Source organism: Papilio polytes, unplaced genomic scaffold, assembly GCF_000836215.1.
Source record: "Papilio polytes unplaced genomic scaffold, Ppol_1.0 DF823901.1, whole genome shotgun sequence".
Taxonomy (NCBI): domain Eukaryota; kingdom Metazoa; phylum Arthropoda; class Insecta; order Lepidoptera; family Papilionidae; genus Papilio; species Papilio polytes.
Window position 1 is genome coordinate 1140575 of NW_013525303.1, and position 3170 is coordinate 1143744.

Below are 3170 nucleotides of genomic sequence, written 5' to 3' on the forward strand. Positions count from 1 at the left end.
TCACTGTCTGGGAACAAAATCCGATATTTCCATCACATATTTTACATGTTTGATTGTTATCAGGCAATCTATAATTTTTTGAGACTGGCCCTTACTATCCATTTGTCTGTCAAGTTTATTTTTACAGTCATGTTATAAGTTATTCTATTGACTGCAATTTTATGTTTATTTTTTTATGGTTATTCTGCTGTTAGTTTAAAATTTTAATCAATTGTATCGAAATTTTGAAGTTCTATGTCTGTATTTTTTACGTGATATAAGACTACGTTAATATTTTTTTTCTTTTTAAGGTTCGTGACGCCATCGATTTTGTTCTGATGAATTTCGCTGAAATGAACAAACTCTGGGTGCGGATGCAACATCAGGGGCACTCCAGGTAAGTTTTGAAGCTTGTTTTATATTTTTTTTATATTCCTATTGGTCACTTACTATTTTAATTAACTAATTGACAAAATTAACTAGTAGACCAATTTCAAAAAAATAAGTTTCATCCGAAATTTGTCCTTTGAACGGAATAATCAGTTTTTTATTTTTAATTTAAATTTTGTCTATGGGTTAGGATTGCTAGTTATATGACACGGCGATTCTAAGAAAAGGTGGTTTTTAAAATATGTGATGGAAATATCTGATGTAATTTTTAAGCTATCTGAGCCTCTATCAGCTAGCGGTGGGAAAGGCCCTAAATCTTATTTTCTACTATAAGTTAGCAGTTTCTAACGATTTGAAACATATAAGGGATAAGGAACGTCGTGAACGCGAGCGCTCCGAGCTACGTATCCTCGTGGGCACGAACCTGGTGCGGCTCTCGCAACTGGAGTCGGTCAGTGTTGAGGAGTACGGGCTGCTGGTGCTGCCCGGTATCCTGGAGCAGGTGGTCAGCTGCAGGGACGCCATTGCGCAGGAATACCTCATGGAGTGCATCATACAGGTACTAGCTGTCGCTCGCGACTTCGCCCGCGTCTAATTCATCACCCCACCTTGTCATCACTCCCTTCTTCATGTCACCTTTCACACAATCTATCTCTTTCTATGTCTATGCTGTAATCTTTTTTATTTCAAAAATTTATTTTCCATGTTTTTAGTATATTAATCTATTAATTAGCCAGTCGGATGTATTTTTTAAAATTAGGTTTACTTTATGGATGCTAACTTTCACACGAGGGTAGTGACTGTACTACCCTCATGTAAAACCCTCGCGGGAATTTAGACTTTAATAGTAGTAAACTAACACTTTATGTATGTACCAGCGTACTCTTATTTGAAACGAATAATAATTGTACTAGCTTCCGCCCTATTCCGTTCGCGTGGAATTAAAAAAATAAAAGTCAATAGCCTATACTAGCCAACAGTCAATATTCTTCCAGACTATTCTCTACATCTAAACCAAATCTCATCGAGTTACAGTTTAGGCAAACTCTAACAAACATCTAAACTTTCGCATTAATAGTAAGATGTAATATTGGTTTATTTTGTATTCCAGGTGTTTCCGGATGAGTTTCATTTAGCCAATTTGACGCCGTTCTTAAAATCGTGTGCGGAACTTCAGCCCGGTGTTAATATCAAAAATATTATTATTGCATTGATTGAACGACTTGCGAGTTATAGTCAGGTATGGAAATGTAATTTTTGATGTTTTGGTAGTTTTTATTATCGTTATATGCGTAAAAGGCGAGGCTGAGATAGCTTAAAAATGACGTCACTAAGGGAACAAAATCAGATATTTCCATCACATTACTGCGGTAATACGTCTATACTCTATATCTATACTATTATAATAAAGCGTAAACACACACTTCTTTGTTGCCTAAGATGTCAGCAATTACACCATATTTTTGAATAATTCTTTTTTTAATAAAAAGCACTACACTTAAGTCACGCTTTAGGCTATATATTTTCACGCTATTAAACTTAGGGGTAAATATTTTTGGATAAAAACTGTAATGTGGGAAAGAGACCATAAGTTGCTGCCAACATCAAGGAAGCAAGACTGTTAAGTTTTGTTATGTCATGTCATTTTGACATTTGCTATTGATAATTTGACAAATGCAAACAATAAAATTAAATTTTATAATTTCATGCGGATGAAGTCGCATGGGAACATCTAGTTATATTATAAAGAGGAATGATTTATATTTTTGTATATATTGGAATAACTCAAAAACTACTGGTTTTTCAAATATTTTTGCACTTTTAAAAAGCTATCAGTCAGTAACAGGCTATAATTTGATTATTTTTTTAATTTCATGCAAATGAAGTCTCGCAATAGCTATTAAAAAATAAATTCCTATTATTATTTTAAATTTAATGTCTTAGTGAAAATACACAATAAATGTACAATATTGTTTATTTAAACCATAGAAGTATAAAATATATTTTGTTATTTAAGTTTAAAAAAAAAGTTTTTAAGTGTTCATATATGTTTTTCAGAGGAACGAAGGCAATGTGAACCTGAGCGTAGTTCTAGAAGATGGCAAAGAACAAGAGGTACAGCTGTTTGAAGTGTTCTCCGACCAAGTGGCAGCTATTACACAGGTAACAAAAAGACATAAATTTTTCTCTATGTGTAAATAATTCACTTAACTGCGAAAAAAATATTAAATATATGCCATAGTCTACATTGTCCTCAATTTTTTGTAAATATTAGAACATTAAATTAAAAAAAGTATGGCGGTTATTTTAAAGTTGGTTGTGATATCGTGTTTACAGTAAAATACTTCAAGAGTGTATTTCTATATAAACTAACGTAAATGAACTGTGTATTGACAACACAGCGACGCCATATTAGATAAGCCACTTGCTTCGACCTATAGTGTGCGTTTTAGAACTTAGCGAGGGAATTTGAAAAAAGACACTTTTTAATGATTAAATTTTGCCACTAAATCACATTATATCAAAAAAAATCTTTGCAGGACTGTTTTTATAGTAATAAAGTATACTTTAAAAAAGTTTGGTACAATTTGGCGTCATATGCATATTGCCTATTAGGGGGTAATTTAAAGTGGTCCATACACGGCTTAAATCCTTTCGCTTCGGACTGCAATTCTAAGGGCCTGTCCCTCCACTGGCTGATAGAGGCTGAGATAGCTTAAAAATGACGTCACTAAGGGAACAAAATCAGATATTTCCATCACATTTTACACCATAGACTGTTATCAGATAATGTACAACTT

At 33.2% G+C, this 3170-nt stretch overlaps 1 protein-coding gene across 1 annotated transcript in view; it reads left to right on the forward strand.

The window, feature by feature from the left end:
• Positions 1-3170, forward strand: part of LOC106102839 (vacuolar protein sorting-associated protein 35) — a 16035-nt gene that overhangs the window by 3431 nt on the left and 9434 nt on the right. Inside the window, 3 exon segments of the mRNA XM_013282433.1 lie at positions 736-928; positions 1481-1609; positions 2428-2532. Coding sequence (XP_013137887.1) covers positions 736-928; positions 1481-1609; positions 2428-2532 — 427 coding nt within the window.